The sequence below is a fragment of the Physcomitrium patens genome, chromosome 1 (assembly GCF_059467195.1).
Source record: "Physcomitrium patens ecotype Gransden chromosome 1, ASM5946719v1, whole genome shotgun sequence".
NCBI lineage: Eukaryota > Viridiplantae > Streptophyta > Bryopsida > Funariales > Funariaceae > Physcomitrium > Physcomitrium patens.
Genome location: NC_143410.1, coordinates 8527705 through 8548067, shown reverse-complemented (window position 1 = coordinate 8548067; position 20363 = coordinate 8527705). Strand labels below are relative to the sequence as shown.

The 20363-nt window shown below is 40.0% G+C and overlaps 2 protein-coding genes across 3 annotated transcripts; one reads left to right on the top strand and one right to left on the bottom strand.

Annotated features, from left to right (window-relative positions):
- Window positions 1-717: 717 nt before the first annotated feature.
- Window positions 718-3324, bottom strand: LOC112285903 (cytochrome P450 710A1). Its single transcript, XM_024527274.3, has 3 exons — window positions 3247-3324; window positions 2416-2714; window positions 718-2294 (listed from the first exon to the last, which is right to left on the bottom strand). Exons 2-3 carry the CDS (start codon window positions 2629-2631, stop codon window positions 1002-1004), a joined length of 1509 nt encoding a protein of 502 aa, XP_024383042.1. The 5' UTR covers window positions 2632-2714; window positions 3247-3324; the 3' UTR covers window positions 718-1001.
- A 14042-nt stretch (window positions 3325-17366) lies between these two features.
- Window positions 17367-19295, top strand: LOC112281219 (uncharacterized). 2 transcript variants are annotated; one of them, XM_024517492.3, is made up of 3 exons: window positions 17367-17682; window positions 18120-18507; window positions 18686-19295. In XM_024517492.3, the coding sequence occupies exons 1-3, from the start codon at window positions 17498-17500 to the stop codon at window positions 18716-18718; spliced, it is 606 nt and encodes a 201-aa protein (XP_024373260.1). In that variant the 5' UTR covers window positions 17367-17497; the 3' UTR covers window positions 18719-19295. The 2 variants fall into 2 exon arrangements, with proteins under 2 accessions (XP_024373260.1, XP_024373268.1); XM_024517500.3 differs by having other exon boundaries at window positions 17384-17705.
- The last annotated feature ends 1068 nt before the right edge of the window (window positions 19296-20363 follow it).

Here is a 20363-nt window from a genome sequence, read left to right as displayed (position 1 = left end):
GAAACACAGTGAGCTTGTGAGTTGCGAATTCATGGATTGCAGATTTTGGGTTTCGTCAAATGAGGCGTCGGTGTCTGACAAGAAGGGGGGGTACAAATTTGACGGCCCAGTTTCCTCAATACAAGACGTGGCGAAAATGAGATGAAAATCGAGGCATTGGTGAATTGGGGTCAAGCTACGGAGGTAGTCTGCAATATGCAAGCAGATACAGAGACGGCAATGAAGACATTTACTTTTGGGGGACGAGGTGGAAACTTCAGAAATCAGACCTCGGAGCCGATCTGGTTGATGGCCATGATCCAAAATTTTGAAGCATTAGAATTCGGGTGCAGGGGCATATATGAGGCGGATGCTCCGATGTGCGAACTGGTGCTTCACAGCTTCAGCATGCTCAGAACAGCTGGGCAAGTGCTTTTAATGACCACCTTGGAGTCGTGCAATTCAGGAGTTCGGATTTCAGGAAGGAGGTGGAATATTCCGCAGCTAGGAGTTTAGGATAAAAGAGTGGAAATTGTGGATTCTGACACTGGGTTTCAAATTTTCGAATTCAGCCAAGGGGAAAATCCTGGGCCGAATCCACATGCCAACCTTGGTTAAAGCGGTTTGATTTTTCCATAGGCAACTTAGACCAAATCCTTTGAAATTATCACAGAGTTGTCAACAAACAATGCATTTTGGTTGACAATGGCGATGCAAAAGCTTCACTCATGCACAAAATTGTTAGCACATGATCAATATGTGAATCTTCAATTAACCTCCAAGTCGGAATAGTTTTGTACACGATGCTAATAAACTACGCAGAATTTGGTTATCAATTCGGCCCTTATTTGCGAAGTCAGATTCACTTCCTACGTGTTTGTTGGTTGTCACCCAACAATTTTGGTGAAACCGAATCGATCAGGAACACACAACGGCGTCAACGGTTTTGCTGTATTGATTTGTCTTTCAGTCGGACCAATGACCAAATCAGAGTAGAGGAGCTTGACAGAAGAATTTGTTTTTCAGTGCTCGCTCACAATTCGGGGGGAAATGTACACGAGTCCTTCGTCTTTGGGAGTGATGGTGGGCGTGTACAACAGATCGTCACACCCTGGAGTCCTGGCTCGTTTGTAATCTACAAAAGTGGTAAAGAGGGAGGTGAAGAGAATCAGCTGGTTGATGGCGTAACGTTGCCCGATACACTGGTGGGGTCCAGCTCCAAATAGCAACCAGTTTTTCCTGTACACTTGATCTTCCATTCGTTCGGGGGAGAATCGCTCCGGATCAAAAACCTCCGGATCAGTGAAGCCCTGGAATGAAGACTCCAGTAATGAGGGGAAGACAATTGTTCCCTTTGGGATGGTGTAAGTGTCTGTCAAGGCAAAGTCGGTGCTGGCAATGTGCGGTACCATGGTTGCCGGAGGCCTGTAGCGCAGCACCTCCTTCACGACCATCTCGGTATATTTCAGTTCTCTCAAGGACTCTGGAGTGTAAGGTGCCAATGGATTAGGACGTAGCAGTGATTGCTCTTCTCGTAGTTTCTCGAGAACGTGGGGGTGGGATTCAGTTAGGGTAATCGCCCAGACCAGGGAAGATGTGGAAGCATCTTGAGCTGCGAAGAGGAAGTCGAAGATATGGCAGCCAATTTCGAAGTCGGAAGAATGGGAAGGAGGAGGCATTCCTGCAGCTTCGGCCTCCCCAAGCTCCCGCACAGTTTCCACCATCCAGAAGTCCATCAGACAGGAAGGTTCTGCACCCGTAGCCATCCTCGCTTTGCTGGCTGCTGCGCATCTTGCAAGCGAGTTTTGGATATTCTTCACAGACTTCGTGGCTTTGTAGAATGAGAAACCTGGGAAATAGATGGGCAAGCTCATAAGCCCCACGTTGAAGTTCTTGTAGTCCTCGTTGAATCTTTCGCGCATGTCGGGAGTGAGGTATGGGCCCACGAAGACGTTCTGAGATGTCTCCAAATTCATGTCGCGGCAGAGCAAGCGGATGCGAATTGGATTATTCTTGAGTTTATCTGCCCTGTCTAACCATTTGGTGATGTGCTCCTTCTGCGTTTTTTCTTGGATAGATACGTATACGCCAAGCGCCTTTAAGGTGAATAACGGCGCGAGTCGGCGTCGCAAATCTTTGTGTTCTTCCCCGAACATAAAGATGAGGTTGTGGTCTCCGAACAACTTCTTGCCCAGCGGATGACCTACCAGATGAAATGCGTCGGGACGAACGTTCGCGAAAATTTTCTGGGAAAGCTGGGAGTCTCGCACAAACAAAACAAACTTACCGAGTAGGGCGTTCCACGAGACTCCAACCTGCAAATACGAATAAAATCTCACTTCATCAACAACCGACGAATGTTCATTCTTAAAACTAGAAGGCAAGTTAGCAGGAATCATTTTATCAGGTCGGAGATAATCTAAGCGATGCTCTCACCTTCGAAGCATCCTTTGCTTGATTAACCCAAAATCCCGTGGGATTAACCACCATAGCAATCACGCTGCCCACGAAAGGCAATACGAAGGATGGCCCTGGCAAATGCTTCCGCTTGGAAAAGAAAGAGAGCTGTTCGAAAATTATATACCCGAAGATTACGAGCCCCAATCCTTCTCTCCAGCCTAATCCTGGCATGACTTCAAACAGCCCCTCCATCTGTAACGATTTTCTTCTCAGTGCAAAGCCTGATACTAGACCCGGAAGCAGATTTAATCACAGCCGTATCCGCGCTTTATAATCTGTACACAGAATTAGAAAACATGAGAATTGGCCGTTGCTCACTGGCTTCTCTGCTCCCTTGCGGAGACGAAATTCTTCAGCATCAAAACGGTTAGCATTGAATGGATTCGTGATTTTCCTGAGCATGAACTGTTCACCCAGTTGCTGCGTAAGCTTGTCGTTAGCTCAACCTACTCCCAACTACCGGGAAGGCATTAAACGCAAAATCAACGCTACGAGCTCACGATTCAGTCAGTCTTGCTTGAGCACAAGCTTTGATTTCAAGCTGTGTAATGCACGACAGACAGATTGCACACGGTGGAGTAAAATATTGGTCAATTCTGACTGCCGAGTACCGAACTGTGAGAAGAACTGGTCTAAGTTGTTGTCTACGGGTCATACCCCAAAATCTTCATTGGTATCATCAGCTCACATGGACACTGCATTCGTTTTGCTCAGAACAAGTTTACCTGTTTGGCATCGATGGGAACACCAAGCAGGTGACTACAACGGATTTTCCAGATACCGGCGGCAGAGTTTACTGACTCTTACCTTGCAATCCACCTCTTGTTCTTCGCAAGGTACGTCTTCTCAGCGCAACTCCTAATTCTCCGACACAAATACACGCTCATGACCAAGAATGGACTCATCTCCTAGGGGTGCGCATGCTTATATTTCGACTCTAATGCAGCTCTACTGCTTCGGTTGATCAAATTCAACTAAGAATGAAACCAGAAAAAGTGAAACGAATTCAAGCGGATAGACCTAGTTGCGACTCCCTATCGACGACAATGGGCAGTTTGGGACGACAGGTTTCTAAAATAATTGCCTCAGTGGAGCTTTAATTAAAGATGACTACCCATACGATGACCCCACAGAGCTTTGGCCTTTCGGTACCATAATATATATCCAACAGCAGAACCAGAGCCAGCAATTGCCAGCACTGCCGGGTCGAAGAAAAGCCAAAGGGTTCTGGAAGAATCGCGCTGCGAGACAACAGAACCCAGAAGAAATTGTTAAGGAAGGTACCCATCCGACTCCTTCTAATTCCACTCCGAATTTGTCTCTATGCAAATCACGTTTCCTCGTCGCCCATAAAGCTTACCGTAGGTACAGAATTGTATGGTCAGCGAGACGACTCGACCGCCAAAATGGTTCCCAAGATGCCAATACGAAGTCTAGAATTTGTTTAATTTAGGAAATTCATACGAAACTGCGGCACGATTCTTCAGGAAGTGCAGCCGTCCCGATAAACCCTTCTGATGGCGCCGAGGTAAATCAATGCCGGGTATTACCTCGAGGGAGAGATAGATTCGGTAGGTTTGTACCCAATAACTGGCATGGATCCTGTGAATGGGCTCCATGCAACTGAATTCAATGGCCGGGAGCTGCGGTTGCAACATTCCATTCACGGTGCACACGAGTACAGCGTGCAACCCAGACATCCATTCTGTTTTGCCACCGGGGCCGAGCTCTGGCGCTCACCCCTCCTCCTCCTTCTCCTCCTCTTGCTCGTTTTGCTTGCTTGCTTGCAAGATCATGCAAGCAAGCAAACAAACCCTCTTGCTGGTTTTGCTTGCGAGATCTCCTCCTTCGATTCCTTCACAACGCTGCTGTGAGGTCTCACGTCCCTGCTCCCTTCCCTTCTTATTGTCTTTCTTCCTGCCCTTTGTAGATGGAATCTCAATGCCCTAATTAAATCACTTGCTTTCAACTTGGAAAATTCCCAAAACTTGAGATTAGTATGGATGGATGTATATATGTGTCAAGTAGTAATGTTTTGTTTGTTTTGTTTTGAAGAAAAGAAAAATAAAATAATGTTTTAATTTTTAGAATTTTGACTAATATGCACTTTTATGCAATTTTGACTAAAGAAGGTATTGGCAAGTGGTACGGTTCACAAGGGTTTTGACATGTCACTTGGATTCTTTTGTTTTATATAAAGAGCCTATAGAACATCAAAGGAATTGTATCAAAAGGTTTGATTGTATAATCTACTATTTTTATAAATTTATATAAATAGAAATATTAGTACTATAAATAGTTATTTTGAATAATTAACATTACAACCTATTATACCAATATCTGTTTGTTACAAAGAAATTATACCATGTCTTATTAAATGAATAAATCTTCTTAAATTATAATTCCATGTTAATTTGTAAAAAAGTTTTAAAAAATAATTTCAATAATAAATAATAATAAAATACTTTTAAATTAAAATTTTATAAAATAAATTTTATTACATATAATTTAAAATAATATATTTTATAAAAATATATTACTTAAAATTAAATACATTTATAAATATATATATATATATATATGTGTGTGTGTGTGTGTGTGTGTGTGTGTGTGTTGTTTTTTACACAATTTTTATAAACAAAAGTTATAAAATATTGGTCTGAGATGACCTTAAACTATCAAGTGATGGCATTGATGTACCCAAAGCAAATACTGTAATTGGTAATTCAATCCATGGCTATGCAATCTTCTCTACACTTAATGGAAGTGTCAAGGACAAAGACTCGATGAAGGAAAATATACACAAAAAGGCTATCTCGATATAATAAGTCAAAATATAAACAAGTACATATATTAAAAGGAAACTGGAATGGCTATTGCCACAAGACAAGAAACTAAAGACTCTTGAACCAAGACTAGAAGCAAGAAAGGAGTTGACAAGAGTGAAGAAGCCTTCACTCTTGTCTCTATATATACTATCTAACTAGGGGCTACGTGGCGACGTTCTATAGGACCTCCAATATGTGTTGACTTTGTAGGACACATGCCTTGACTTACAAGGCAAGTTTTTCTACGTGTGGGCCACATAGTTAGCTTGATCTTCAAGCTAACAACATGTGTGGCACATGGCCAACTTGTTGACCACGTTTCTAATCCAAAAAGTCAATTAAAGACACCTATGAAGTCAAAGCAGCGTCTAGGAAGTTTCTAGGAAGCTTCTATATTAAATATTATAGAATTAACTTACTTTTATCTACTTTTACTTACTTCTACCTATTTCTATATGTAATTATTAGCTTACATGATTATGACCATAACATTACCCCCCCTTCTAGAGACGAGTTCCACGAGGAGCGGTCATCATATGTTGAGGAAATCTATGATGCGACGAATTGTATTCGCCACATACTCTGATCTATGTTCTCTTCGAAGATGATTGATAGGGCCTCTCAACCATCGGTAGTATCCCATACCAGGGCGGGAAGACCACCCAGTTATTTGATCATTGTTGAGGCCTTCGTAACTTCCTTCGAATAGAATATTTGGAACACCATCAGGAGTTGTTCCTACCTCTAGCAAAATCACCAAACATCGGGAGTCCCTTCCCAAATCGTGATACCAAACGTGTTGTATCTCACCATCTATTCGAGGAAGAACATATCGTTCTTGAAGATCTTCATCTCAATTGCGTCGTCTTGAAGGTTGTGACAATCGTAATGTCTCGTCCGGCAGGTCAGCAAACGAAGGTTCTTGAGTTGAATCCGCTGGTTGTTGGCTCTCCATCTAATTAGCGTCACAAATGTAAAGAAGTTACAAAAAAGGATAGAAAATTGAATGTTATCTTGTCTCAATCTTGTCTCTTTTATAAGAGAGATTTTCATCTTGGTTTTGATGGATGTCGTTGATGAAAAACTTTGACTTTAGCGAATGCATTTGCTAGATTCCTGGATGGCTCCCATGTGCGTTCACTAATATCATATCCGCGCCAATGAACAAGATATTCCAGCTTATTTCGGCGCTGCCTTGAGTCTAATATCTCTTCCACTTCAAATTCTTCATTATTATCTACTTCTATAGGAGGCGGTGGCATTTGTCTTCTTCCTTGTATATCCACTGTCTTATATGGTTCAAGAAGAGACACGTGGAATACAGGATGGATCTTCATTGACTCCGGTAGATGTAACCGATATGCAACTGGATTGATCTGTTCAGAAACAGAAAAGGGGCCAAGCCTACAATAGTCCAACATGTCACAAGGTCGAGTAGTCTTGATATTGCGACGAAGTAGTCATACCTTATCACCCACGTTGAGTTGTGGTTGCTCCTTACGATATAGATCTACGTTTATCTTTTGTCGTTCTTGAGCTTCCTTCAATTGTGTCTTCATTATTGCATGTAACTCTGACAACCGATTTGCCATATCTTCTGCTGCAGGATTATCAACTTTTAAAAAATCAAAAGTATCAAGTCGTGGATGATAGCCATAATTGGCAAAGAAAGGTGTTTGTTGCGTGGAAGAATGTACCGTATTATTATAAGCAAACTCTGCCAATGGCAGAAGGGTTATCCAATCATCTTGTTGGTAGTTGATAGTACACCTTAAATACTGCTCCAAGACTTAGTTTACGCGCTCTGTTTGTCCATCGTTTTGAGGATGGAAAGCCGAAGATAGCTTTATGTCCACTTTTAAAATCTTGAAAAGGGTCCTCCAGAATCTTGACACAAATTGAGTTCCCCTATCCGATATGATATCTTTAGGTAATCCATGATAGCGATAGATATTATCAATGAAAAGCTTAGCTATTTCTTCACCTGTGATAGATTTTGTACATGGCACAAAATGTGCCATCTTGGTGAAACGATCTACTATCACAAATATAGAATCATAAGATCTTGAGCTTGAAAGATCTGTGATGAAATCCATAGAAACAGAAGACCATGGTTGTTCTGGTATAGGTAATGGCTGAAGAAGTCTGTAAGGTCGATGACGAGGAATTTTTGATCTTGAACAAATATCACATGATTGTACAAAGTCTTTGACTGACTTCCACATTTGTGGCCACCAAAAATCTCTTGATATGAGTTCCAAAGTCTTATTATATCCAAAGTGCCCTGCTGCTGGAAAGTCATGACGTGCTTGAAGAACACGTAAACGTGCTTCTCCTTCTGGAACATATAGGCGTCCTTCAAAATATAATAGATTATTCTTGAACTCGAACTTAGAAGAATCATGAGACTTGGAAGAATTATTCTCGATATCATGAACAAGAGGGTCTGAGGACATACTGGACTGGATTTGCTTGAGAAAAGTTGAATCAACAATCAATGTTGATTTCATTGCTCGGAGATGAAATTGCTCTGGTTTCAAGAGGACCGTTCTTTGTTGCTCAAAAGTTGCATCTCCTTCTTTTGGTGCAAAATAAGAACGTCTAGATAGGGCATCGGACAAACCTTGTTGTTTTCCTGGCCGATAAGTGATAATGAACTCGAATCTTGACAAAGACATACTCCAACGAGCTTGACGACGATTCAACAAGCGTGCTGACATGAAATACTCGAGGTTCTTGTGATCTGTATACACAGTGACTGGACTAGAAGCGCCTTCTAGATAATGACGCCATTCTTGAAAGGAATCCATGATCGCAAGAAGTTCTTTATCGTGGATCTCATAATTGATCTCGACTGCTGAGAATTTTCTTGAATGAAAAGCTATCGGATGAAGTTTGTCATCTGTTCCCATTTGTGATAAAACTGCACCCAATGTAAAATCTGATGCATCTGTTTCCATAAAAAATGCCTTGGAAAAGTCAACACGATATAAGACTGATGCAGAGACAAACGATGTCTTCAAGGCTTCAAATGCTGCTTCCGCTTCTTGATTCCATTGAAATTTATCTTTACTAGTCAAGCGTATAAGTGGAGCTGCAACTCGTGAGAAATCTTTGATGAAGATCCGATAGTAATTGGCAAATCCCAAGAAACATTGGACATCTCTTACTGTCCTTGGAATCTTCCAATCCATGATTGTTTGGACTTTCTTAGAATCCATCATGAGACCATCATTTGAAATGATGTATCCTAAAAAGTCAACTTGAGTAGTGTGAAATACACACTTTTCCATCTTGGCGTACAATCCTGCATCTGTAAGTTTTTGTAATACTTGACGAACATGTATTTCATGTTCTTCGACGTTCTTAGAATAGATCAAGATATTGTCTAGATATCAGACAACAAAATTGTCTAAGAATTCACGAAATACATCATTCATGAGATGTTGAAAAGCAGCTGGTGCATTCGTGAGTCCAAAGGGCATGACATTATATTCGAAATGTCCATACTTGGTTCGAAACCCAGTCTTCCATTCATCTCCTTTTTTGATCCGTACTAGATTATATGCTCCTCTTAGATCTATTTTTGTATAGATCTTAGCTTGATTCAACTGGTCAAGGAGTCCTGATATCAAAGGTAATGGATACCTGTTCTTGATTGTGATCTTGTTGAGTCCTCGATAATCAACACACATTCGTAAAGATCCATCTTTTTTCTTTACGAATAGAATTGGAGCTCCTGCTGGAGATTTTGAATGGCGTATGAAATTCTTCGCTAAATTCTCGTCAATATATGTCTTGAGTTCAGCCATCTCATCTTGCGATAAACTGTAAATTGGTCCAAATGGTGGCTGAGTTCCTTCCTTGAGGTCAATTGAACAATCATATGGACGATGCTCAGGAAGAATATCTGCATTCTTTTTCTCAAAAACGTCTTGATACTCCTGATATTGACTTGGAATGCCACTTGAAGTCTTTACGTTTTCAGAAATAGGTGCAGTATAAATAGCAAAAGTTGATCCTTCTTTTGCTGTGTGTATAAATGCTTTTGCACCTATCAGTACGGGTTTTACTATACTAGACTTATAATTTTTTACTTGGTTAGTAGAACTATTAATAACGCTCTAGGAAAAGTCAAGTTTACGCAAATTCCAATCTATTCGAGGATTATATTTTTCTAGCCAGGATAAACCTAAAATAACTGGATTGGACGGGGATTTAATTATGTTAAAAGCTATGTAGCTATCATGACCGTCTATTGTTACTTTTATAGGATGAGTTTCATGAGTGACACCTCCAGAAGACAAGGGACGACCATCTATGACTTCTACATGTACTGGTTTAGGTTTCTGTACAAAAGATATTTTACGACTTTTAACAAATTGTTCATCTAAAAAACATGCTGAGGCTCCTGAATCTAATAAAGCAGAGGCTTTGTAATTCTTAGGTCCTAAATATAAGTCTATTATAAAACAAGGAGAGGGTTCTGAGGAGAGGATAGGACCTTCATTAGGAATTGTACAAGGTTCCAGCTGCATGGTCCCTATTGTAGCTGGACGAATCCGTTTTCCAACATGTTGTTTTCTTTGACCATCGTACCCCTCATTTTATAGTTGCGTCGCTTCTTTGGACAATATTGAGCAGTGTGCTTAGGTTCTCTGCAATATAAACATACTCCTTCTTGACGACGACGAATCTTTTCTTGCTCAGTTAGAAGTTTAAAACGTACCGCGTCAATTTGCATGTCTTCTACTTTCGAATGTACGTTTGGCAAAGATGTTGATGTTGCCATTGAGTAATAACGTTGAGGTTCCCGTGAATGATTCTCAGATCGAAATTCGAAAAGTCGATTATCACATTTTACCGTAAAATCGATTGCTTGACTCAAAGTTTGAGGATCAGGTAAGTTGAGCATCAATTTCTTTACTTCGTATTGCAATCCATAAAGAAATTGACTGATGAGCGCAGCATCATCCCACTTGATGTCAATTACAAGTTGTCAAAATTGTGAAGCATATACTGTTACTGAACGATTTCCTTGTCGCAGAATTCGGATCTTATTTGTTGCAACACGAGTTGCATCGTGTTCACCATACATAGAACAAAACTCCGCCAAAAAAGCTTCTAAATTGTCCAATATTGGATTTCGTTGTTCAAGAAAAGACGAAAACCACGATAATACAGAACCAGAAAGTAGAGTGCCAATAAACCTGACTTGTGATCTTGGAGTTGGATAGCTTTGCGGTTGAAGTTCAATTACCAATTGTACTTGATTGATGAACCCTCGAAACTTAGATCTCGTACCATCAAATTTCTCGGATAAGGCAATTCTTGGTTCTCTAGTGCTTACAGGGTGTTGTACAATTGGAGAAGGAACGTGATTTCTTGTAGATGTTGAAGCAGCTCCGATCATCTTTATATCTCCACTTTTTGCTATTCTTGTTCTTTCATGTGTTGGTGAGTTGAGTTGATGCATCGCAAGCATTAACTCCCTCATTTGCTCTTGCATTTGTGCCATTGCACTCTTCATTTCAACAAGCTCTGCCATAATGACACTAAGAAGAAAAATTTGTTTGATACTGCTCAAGACAAAAGAAAAGAAAGACTTGATAACAAAGAAGATACTAAGAACAATATCAGTTTAGAAGTGGGTAATCTGCAAACTTTTAATACGCTTATGTCTTGTCAAGAGAAAGGCGTAATCCACTCTCACTCAAGAAAAACAAAGCTCTGATATTGTAAGTGTACTCTTGTCAATCTGTCAAGGACAAAGACACGATGAGGGAAAATATACACAAAAAGGCTATCTCGATATAATAAGTCAAAATATAAACAAGTAGGTATATTAAAAGGAAACTGGAATGGCTATTGCCACAAGACAAGAAACTAAAGACTCTTGAACCTAGACTAGAAGCAAGAAAGGAGTTGACAAGAGTGAAGAAGCCTTCACTCTTGTCTCTATATATACTATCTAACTAGGGGCTACGTGGTGACGTTCTATAGGACCTCCAATATGTGTTGACTTTGTAGGACACATGCCTTGACTTACAAGGCAAGTTTTTCTATGTGTGGGCCACATAGTTAATTTGATCTTCAAGCTAACAACATGTGTGGCACATGGCCAACTTGTTGACCACGTTTCTAATCCAAAAAGTCAATTAAAGACACCTATGAAGTCAAAGCAGCGTCTAGGAAGTTTCTAGGAAGCTTCTATATTAAATATTATAGAATTAACTTACTTTTATCTACTTTACTTACTTCTACCTATTTCTATATGTAATTATTAGCTTACATGATTATGGCCGTGACAGGAAGTTCTTATCCAAAAGATTCATTCCTTTGGTGTGTCAAAAAAAACAAAACAAAAAGAACAAAACAAAAAAATAAAAAAATAAAGGTCATAAAAATAGATATATATATGTCATGGATATACATATTTACTTCAATAATTACCTATATGATTAAGTAAAATTAAGTGAAAATAGATTAATTTATAATATCTTCTAGATAAACTTCTTAGAAGCTCTATAAACATTGCTTTGACTTTATACATGTTTGTAGTTAATTGATAGGTTAGAAACTTAGTCATGAAATTAGTCATATGTTATATGTATTGGTAGCTTAGAGGACAAGCTAACCATGTAGTGCACATATAGAAAACTTGTCTTGTAAGATAAGACATGTAACTAGCCAAGTCAACACGTGTTGGAGGTCGTATAAAACATTGTTATATAGCTTTTAGTTAAAGAGTATATATAGAGACAAGAGTGAAGTCTTCTTCACTCTTAATAATGCTTTTTTAGTCCTTAGTCTTGTTTCAAGTCTTCTTAGTCTTCTTGTTTTTGGCAATAATCATTCTAATTTAATATTATATTATCTTTGAGTGATTATCTAGTCTTTTCAAATGACATAAGAGTGCATTGAACTTTCAATTCTTTAAGAGTTATGTCCTTAATAATATATAGTGTTAATTTTTGTATGGTATTCATAAAATATGAATGTATAATTTTTAATTTTTAATTTTTTAGTTTTTTATTATTCTATACATTGATAATTTATAATAATAATAATATTTATATAAATATGATGAGAATTTATTTTTATAATTAAAAATTATAAAATTACATCATAAACCAAAATTTTAAGTTTTTTTACTGTTGCAAATTAATATCATTTTCTATCAAATTTTCATTATATATATATATATATATAATTTTTAAGAATATAATTTTTTATGGATATTTTTTATGAAATATTAATTAAATAACTTAATTTTATATTAAATTATAATGTTTATATTCTTGGTTTTTATTATGTATTGTATTATTATACGTAAAAATAAAATAAAAAATTACATTCTATTAATCAGACAAAACAGAGACTTCCAACTTTAGTGAATATAGAAAGGGGAATAGTAAGTCCACCCACCTAAATCTTAAATCAACTCACCATGGCAGCACAAAGACTTGAAGGAATTGGGGTCGGGCTGAAGAAGTCTTGAAACAATTTCAAATTGCATAATCATATGGTGGGTGAATTTAAGTGGACAGATTTAATATTCTCCCATATTAATTAATTTATTTATTCATATTTTTCCCTTTTCTTCACCCTTCTCTCCTTCCATTCTGTGGTATCCTAACTAAATCATGTTTCTCTTCAACATATTATATGCAAAGGAAGTAATATGGTAATATGAATGCTTCATGAACTCAGTAAAAATTTGGTTTTAACTTTACGTAGGAAAGACATCATGATTTGGAACTTTCAAAAAGAATATCAATTACAATATTATTTTTTTTAATAATAATAATATACAATTGTATATAAAAGTTACATATTCCCTGCAAGTACATAATTCCTTGCGTGAGTGTGCACACGCACATACAAAAATATATATTACATTTATTGGGGGGCAAAAATATATATTATATTTATTGGGGGTCGGGGGTTTTTGTGGGAGGCTCTGTGTCATTTGCACCAACTCACAAGTAACTCAAGCGCAGATGCCAACTGAGATGTTTTCTGGCATCTCGTGGTCGCCAAGGAAAAGGAGGGAATTCAAAGGCATAGAAGCATCTTTCCCGCCCAGTCCAACTGGGTAACGGGGGGGCCACTAATTATAGTCTCTCGCCCTGTCGACTGCACAGTCAGACTTGGGAATTCTGCACCGAGCATGCTGTCCTCCGCAAGTAGAACCGGTCAGAGTGCAGAGAGCCCGAGGAAGGGGAGAGAGAAGCTTACCCTCTGTGGCCCTGCGAACGGGCACGGTTAGGTAAAAATACTGATGAAGATTTTCGCACAGGAATAGTACAGCGGAAAAAAATCCATGTTCCTCATAGCAAGGAGGTGAAACGCATTTACTGTTGTGATGGCCACTAAGCAAGATTCCAAATCTAGTTACAGGAGGAATTGCGGACGGAATCCGTGGTGTCAGCCATATCTAGCGAAGGCGAAACAGGTGCACAGACAACGAAGGCAGATGCAAGGGGGAATAGAGCAACGTTGAACAGAGGGGCGGCAGAGGTAGTGACGTCACTGGATGTTGACGAATCGTGGAATAGAGCAATTTTTTCTTCCACAAATTCGTCATGGTCTGTTATGAAGGAAATCAACCAGTAGCGGCTCAAAAGTTTGGCCCGAGACATATTCGCGGCCCCGAGCCCTTGAGATTCAGGTGCTAATTACAATACGCAACTGTCACAGCAGGTTAACGAAGACTTAACGAAGGACCACTTTGATGTATGGGTCCGTTTCGATTCTCCATTCAAGGTAAAGAATAATTGTGCTAATGTTCAACCAATTCTGTCTGTCAAATTCAAACAGTGAAATAAAGCTGTAAACACAGTTCTACTTCGTTTTCAATTTCGTAATTAGAATCCATGAGGTGACTGTATTAAAAGAGGAATAACATGCAATGTACACGAATATTGTATTGTTTCATAAAAGGTAGATTATGATAATTTCTTAAAAAGTTTTACAAAAATCTGATTCATGTACTAATTTTGCCTTAAAGTGCTATGGCACTGGAACCATACACACATATACTTATATATATATATATATATATATATACACACAAAAACGTGAAAACCAAAAGCAAAATATATTTTTTATGCTCTGGAAGTATCTTTTAATACAGAGCCTAAAAGAAAAAGTGTAATGTAGAAGTGTAATGATTACAATATTTATGGTGTTTCTGATGTAGAAGTGGATAAGAAAACTCCATTTCTATGGTGTTGACCATATGTAGAATTATTATATGTATATGTTTTTAACTTATGTTTTTAAGAATTGTTGTAGAAGACTTATGTAGTTATGAACATTGTTTGCATACTCAATTGCACAAATTTCCACTAGGATTTATGTGTATGTGTCTATATATATATATATATATATATATATCACAAGTGAGGGAGAAAAGGCTATAAGCTTGTAGGACCATGAAATAGACCTCACACATGGAGCGCAATTGAATGCAATGAACAGGTGTTATAAAACCATATGCAGTTGGATTTCAAAACGCGACAACAAATTTAAGCATTTTTAACTGATTACGGAAAGCGAACATTGTACATACCGAAATGTGAAAAAGACAAACCCAAACTCAAAGAAAATTATATAAAAAGTGAAAGAAAAAGGTCGCAATTGCTTGCACAATGCGGAGGATATGCGTGGGCTATCGCGATTATTGCTGTGCAACTTTTCCTTTCGACCAAATGTTGGTTTCACACCGAACCAATCAAGCTAGTAATCAAACAAAGCTTTAAAAATCGGCAGGGACAAAGAGGTTGCGAGGCAAAAGTGCGATTGGGTCGGGGAACGATCAGCTTCGAGTGACGCACTTTTCCCACATTGGGCAAACGATGACACGCTGCTAATTGCAGCGTGAACGCTCACGAATTGGTGGTCAACCTTCAGGTGAAGCATGCCGGCTTCGAGCGGAATTGCCTTTGCAAATCTTGTGGGGCCGCGGGTTTTGCTCGGGGTTTCGGGACCAATCCTACTGCCTCCTCATGGAGACCAAGCTGTCGTCGGGTTTCCCCACCTCCTTCCCCTCAGAAACTAGGTAATCTCCTCGGATGCCTCTTATCGTGGACCTGGCGTTGTCAATCCTTGCTGACAGGATTATCCAAAGTCCGCAAGCTGCAAGCGTGGGTGTTTCTGTACCTTGGTGGAGAACGAGAGGCGGAAGGCTCAGAGCTGATGAGCTGGGGGTGGTGAGGACCTGCTCTTCCCTCCACTGCTTCAGCACGGCAGAGGAGGTAAAATGGCGAAGGATGGGGGAGAATTTGTTGTTGGAAGTTTGTCCGGATATTCCTTAGGCTAACATGTCGTAGGAGGCCTGCCAGGAAAATCTACCAGGTGAAGTCACAGCACTATGATTGTGCACATTTTGATAGTCTGCTTCTTTTTATTTTATTTCATTTCATTTTAAATATAATTTTCCTCCAGAGAATAAGTGGCTGTTTCGATAGTTCCATCTGTCCTGGCCTTCATGTAGAAGTGCCTCACGAGTGCCGTTTCTGCATCGACGAATGAGTCAACCTAGTTTAAAAAGCCACCATTCTTTACTGAATCTTTGATGCTCAAGTGAAGATAGTATATGTCTCTATAAGCTCCGTAAGAGACATGTATTGCTGATACCTTAATAAGCAAGTAGGATCTAGTTTTGTAAAACGAGAAGTCATTACTCCTACTGGATTCGTCTCGGATTTGTTACTTGAAAGATCCGTCCATTTTAAGAAACGCTTGATTCATGAGCATGAAAGAGAGAATATGGCTGGACGATTTGTTGCACTCTAACGACTTGCATTCCACGATGACGCCTGACAAAATATGCCATCATATACGCCAGCAAGCTTAGCTTTGCAAATGTTCACGTGCCCCCCGCAGTCTTTGCTTGGCGGATGGTATGAATCTTGAATAGGTTCACAATTTTTGGGATGTGTCAACGTACATAATTACAAGAAAGTAGCTGAAAGATATTCTCCAAATTGGTTCTCTTTTAGTTTTAGCATCAAAAAGTCATTGTTCAGACACACTCAATTTGCTTCAAGATAGCCAGATTTTGTGCCAGTTGCACCTCAAAACCTTAGTCTTTCCATGTGGTAATGGACAAGGAATTGGAAGCTTGTGCATTCAATCTCAGTGAGACTAGTCTTGTGGGTTTTGTCATTCATTAATTATTTCAAGAATTATTCGGAAAATAAACAACGTGGTTTCAGCTTGAAAATAGATGGTAAAGAGGGAGATGCTCCCCTGCTGCGTTGCGGCAGTTAAGGCAGCGATGCAGGTAATGAAGTCCTAATTCAGACCTTGAATCATGCTAACATCCCAGGTTTCCCCATAAATGCGTGTCTCTCATAATTTTCTGTCTGTTACATCATCCTGTCACGCAACTATTGGGACCATACACAGGAACTGATTGCTTTTGATGAAACGGTCGCTGCTGTAATTTCTTTTCCGGACAATTGACGGAACTCAGTAGCAAATGATGCAAATTCTCAATTTAATGGCGTGTGCCGCGCCGGTAACTAGTGGATTAATTCGATGTTTCAGCCATTCCAGCTATGCTTAGTTTCACCAAATACCCACAATCCTAGACCCTGCATGTGGTTCTACAGGTTCGTGATGTAGCTGCAGGGTTTTAGAAGCCATGTAACAGGCTTTAAGGTTTAAGGTGGAAATTGGCTCAAAAATCGGTTGACACCACTGCCATGTTAGAGAATTAGTACACAGTTCCAAAAGTGTGCAATCTCCACACATTTTTCACATGTTGCATATGAATTTAAAACTGCCGCCTAGACATGTGTTGCGACAAGCGTTGGCCGTAAAATCTGATTTCATGCTTTCCAGGGTTGTTGCAACTGCATAATAATTTGCATAGAAGGAGATGTATCCACGGCGGAGGTGGGTGGTCTGGATAAAATCCTTGCGATGGGGCGGTTCATTCCGGTACAGAAGAAAACCTAACATCACGGTACTGTACGAACCAGAGCATTAAGACGCCAAGCTGTTCGGATTCCTGCAGCTACTCAATTGGCTTAGGGAGTAATATTTCTCCCTTAACTTGCAGAGTTTAAGCACAAGCTCTCGATGAACTGCAAAGGTCTAAGTTGATTTGATAACTTTGAAATACTGTTGCAGTTTCACATGTACTGCGTTCAGAAGCAGTTGGTTCTGTGCATTTCTAGTTCTATATATATATATATATATATATATATATCAGCATGGTGAGCTATAACTCTACTGCGTCGCTTCAACGTTACATCGTGCAGCGATGGCGACTACTAAGTTGTTTGGAGACGTCTTTTTTGTTCTTATTGCACTTTTCATTATCCAGGCTCTTATTCTTCCCGTGTTGGCCAGGCCTCACCTTATGGATAATCCTGCGCAAGCTGCGATCGGCATCAGGGCAAGTTTCCTATACCTTGCAAGGTTGTAGTTCAACTAATTCTTGTGGATGTCTCTTGAAGATTCCTCCACAGATCATTGATACACAAAAGTTAGACTCATGATAGCAACTACATTTCAGCTGACATTTCAGAATCAGCTTTGTCATCGCAGTGATACTAACCGAAATAAATCCTCAGCAATGAAAATGAACAACTTGTGGTTTAGACTGAAATCCAATCGATTAAGTTTTATTCAGATAGGCAATAAGAACTATCCCATTCTTTTGCATGCGACCGATTCACATCAGGTGTGGCACCTATTCTTGTGATTAATGCCTTTCAGCGGGAGTGATTTTGTTCGCGCACTGTTCGAAGTCGAGGCACTTTGAATGTTTTACAATACCCATGACCCATGAATATTAATCTCTGAGCTGGATCCGGTCTCTGTGGTCTGCAGAATCCAAAATCGAGAAAGCTTGCGGCATCTGAAAAATGGTATGGGGGAGGAGGTTGTGATAGCTGCGACCGTGGTGGACACAACAATGGTGGGTACAACAACTGGCCCGGCAATGGAAACGGATCATGTTATGGAAATGGTTCGGGCTACGGAAATGGAGCAGGCTATGGAAATGACCCAGGTTCTGGTTATGGAGACGGATCTGGCTATGGGCATGGACCTGGAGGATATCATCGAGGAGGAGGAGGAGGAGGTGGCGGCGGAGGAGGCGGGGGAGGAGGGGGTGGCGGAGGTGGAGGTGGAGGTGGAGGCGGTGGCGGTGGCGGTGGCGGCGGGGGAGGGGGAGGAGGAGGAGGTCACCATTGAACCTGTGAATTCAATCACAAATGTACGCCCTAATCCTATCTAATCGAGATTCTTGTGTGATGTGCCTCCACTTACAATTCCGTCAGATTGCTTAACAAGTTTCTAGACGTCAACGAAGATCATAATGCCAACCTTTCAGTGTAACACATTCAATCAGGTTTGCAAAATTTGGTCCATTGACAACGTCCATGTGCATGCAGGAATGTTCGGGAGTAGATAAGATCGATCAGTGATGATTCTGTCAACATCGTAAACATCGAAGTCGAGTATAAGCATTTAAAACGGTTGCCCCTAAGAATCATCCGCGAGTGGAATGATCTGCTGCATTCTGAATTACTGTTAATTGGATGGTCTACTGTGACTTTTTATTTTCGGTGGCGAGACGCTGGCAAGGCTTGGGATCCATTTCTAGTGGGAAACCAGCTCATTTTTCTGTTGATGTTTGAGGTTCAACCGGCAGGACAATGCAGGTCTGTTTTCCGAGATTAAGGGGTTATCAGTTCATTATTCATGTCTAGATGGATGCTTGGTGCTAGTTAAAAATTGCAGCGGAGGCAATCAGATTGTTAATTAGTGGAAAATGGACTCAGCTTGCAAAGATTGTGACTCATCCCTGTCTGTTCACTTCAAGGCCATTTGTTGACGTAGTGTTGTGTGACATCCTTGAAAGCACGAATGATGGTATCCAATGCTTGCTCAAATTTCCTTGTATACAATCGCAACCATTACTAATAAAATCTACAGCAAAATCACCAGTCGAGCGTCACACAAGTTTTACCGATCCTTTCAATAAAAATACATGTAACATGATATTAAGCGCATGTTATTATGAGGTGAAGTCTTCTAAGATACCATCCTATGGGCTGCAGTCACACTCTCAGATTGCGACTCATTCCATCTCATCTAAACTTTACAAGTTGCTAAAAAAAGATGATATTCATATCTTGTTATCGCTACTAAGTGCAAAATAATGGGATGTTCGAGGTCTCCGTAACAAAACGTGCGCAGAAGAGCACACGGTGCAAACTTGTAGTTAGTTCTCGGCACAGTGCATCGTTCTCCGTCTAATCACACTTGTCTGACTACTGACATGAACTTTGACAAATGCTGATCTCTCGTTGTTCTTACTTGGAAACTAGCAATTTTTGTGAATTTTTGCAATGTTCTTCTATGTGTCCTTGCCTTATTCATACATCCAATCAACTTGGGCGTGAACCTAGACGCTGCTAGTTGTGCGTATCAAACGGAAGCCATCTGTTCCACTGTCACAAGAGCTGTGACTGACATTTTCGCTGATGAAAGTGGAAAGATGTGATTTTGGAGCGCCCCCATTGCGCCAAATGATAAGTAGAACAGAAACGCAGCAAGCACCAACGGAATTCCAATTCATCAAGCTTTGAACAAGCAGATCCTTCTGGTGTGGAATGGCTTCGTATCCAATTTTGTCGGAGTGTATAGGTCATCAAACACCCCACATCTTCGTAACCGCGAATTCTCTCAGGTCGTTACTTCAGACGATTTCAAAGCATAAAAACCTTGCAGTGTGTGACGATTTCGGTGCGAGTCTGTTGCTTCCCACGTAAATTGTAGTGTAGCACTTTTGAAAGGCGCATCGATTTCATTTACTTTCAAGGAGTGCGTGGTAATGAGGCAATTCATGAGATTTCGTGCAATTATATGTATTAACTGTGTTCTTTCAACATGAACTGGTGCCTTGTCATGCCCCTGCACACCACTACCATTTGTTACTCCAACGACTATTCCCTTCAGCGATGACGAAAGCACCTATATCTAAAGTTGTAGATAACAATGAGCAATACCACTGTCAAAGTGTTTCTACAGCATCTTATAGAATTGATGTAGAAACACTTTGCTTCA